We start from the raw sequence: 878 nt of genomic DNA, 5'->3' as shown, positions 1-878 counted from the left end.
AAGATTTTATTTATTTATTTGAGAGAGAGAGAATGAGAGACAGAGAGCATGAGGGGGAGGAAGGTCAGAGGGAGAAGCAGACTCCCCGCCGAGCAGGGAGCCCGATGCGGGACTCGATCCCGGGACTCCAGGATCCTGACCCGAGCCGAAGGCAGTCGCTTAACCAACTGAGCCACCCAGGCGCCCCTGCAACCAACTTCTTGACAAGCGAAGTTAAAACAGACCGGGTCTAGAACCGCAAATACCTCGCAGGGTTTGGCAGGGGACCGGCCGTCTGTAACGCACTTGGAAAGCCTGGCTGCAGGTCGGGTTTAATAGCCCCTGGACTCGTGGCACGGACTGAGCATCAACGCGCCGCGTTTGCCAAACTGAAACACCGTGGCCCACTCGGCCAGAGGTCGCGGTGGGGATGCCGCCCCGTGTCGTCGGACCGGGGCCCGGGGACCGCCTCGCGACCGCACTCCCCGCCCCTGCCCGCGCCCCCGGCCGGTGACCTCACACGTGGCGCGGGGCGGGGACAGTGGCGCGGGGGCGGGCCCGGCGACAGTGCGCGGCCCCGGCGGGAGCGAGCGTGGCCCGTCTCGGCGCCGCCATGGCCACCGTGGACCTGGAGAAGCTGCGAATGTCCGGGGCCGGCAAGGCCATCGGCGTGCTGACCAGCGGCGGAGATGCGCAAGGTGGGCGGGGGCGCGGGGCCCGTCGCCGCGGCGGAGGGGGGTTTGTGCCTGTCCCTGGGCCCCTCCGGGCGCGCTCGCCCCCTCCCCCCCCGGCTGCGACCCGGGGGCGCGCGGCCGGCCGACCCCGCGCTGCAGCCTGCGCCCCCCGGGCCGCGCTCCCGGGCCCGCTGCGGGTCCCCCTGCCGGCGCCGGCGCCCGCGC

At 71.6% G+C, this 878-nt stretch overlaps 1 protein-coding gene across 1 annotated transcript in view; it reads left to right on the top strand.

Moving 5' to 3' along the window:
* Window positions 1-505: 505 nt before the first annotated feature.
* PFKL (phosphofructokinase, liver type) overlaps window positions 506-878 on the top strand; it is a 25,328-nt gene continuing 24,955 nt past the window's right edge. Inside the window, exon 1 of the mRNA XM_035030067.1 lies at window positions 506-677. Coding sequence (XP_034885958.1) covers window positions 593-677 — 85 coding nt within the window. The 5' untranslated portion in view covers window positions 506-592. The remainder of the gene's footprint in view (window positions 678-878) is intronic.

This window comes from Mirounga leonina, unplaced genomic scaffold (genome assembly GCF_011800145.1).
Source record: "Mirounga leonina isolate KUSES-001 unplaced genomic scaffold, KU_Mleo_1.0 Mir_353, whole genome shotgun sequence".
Lineage (NCBI taxonomy): Eukaryota > Metazoa > Chordata > Mammalia > Carnivora > Phocidae > Mirounga > Mirounga leonina.
This window is presented reverse-complemented; position numbering and strand designations above follow the sequence as displayed.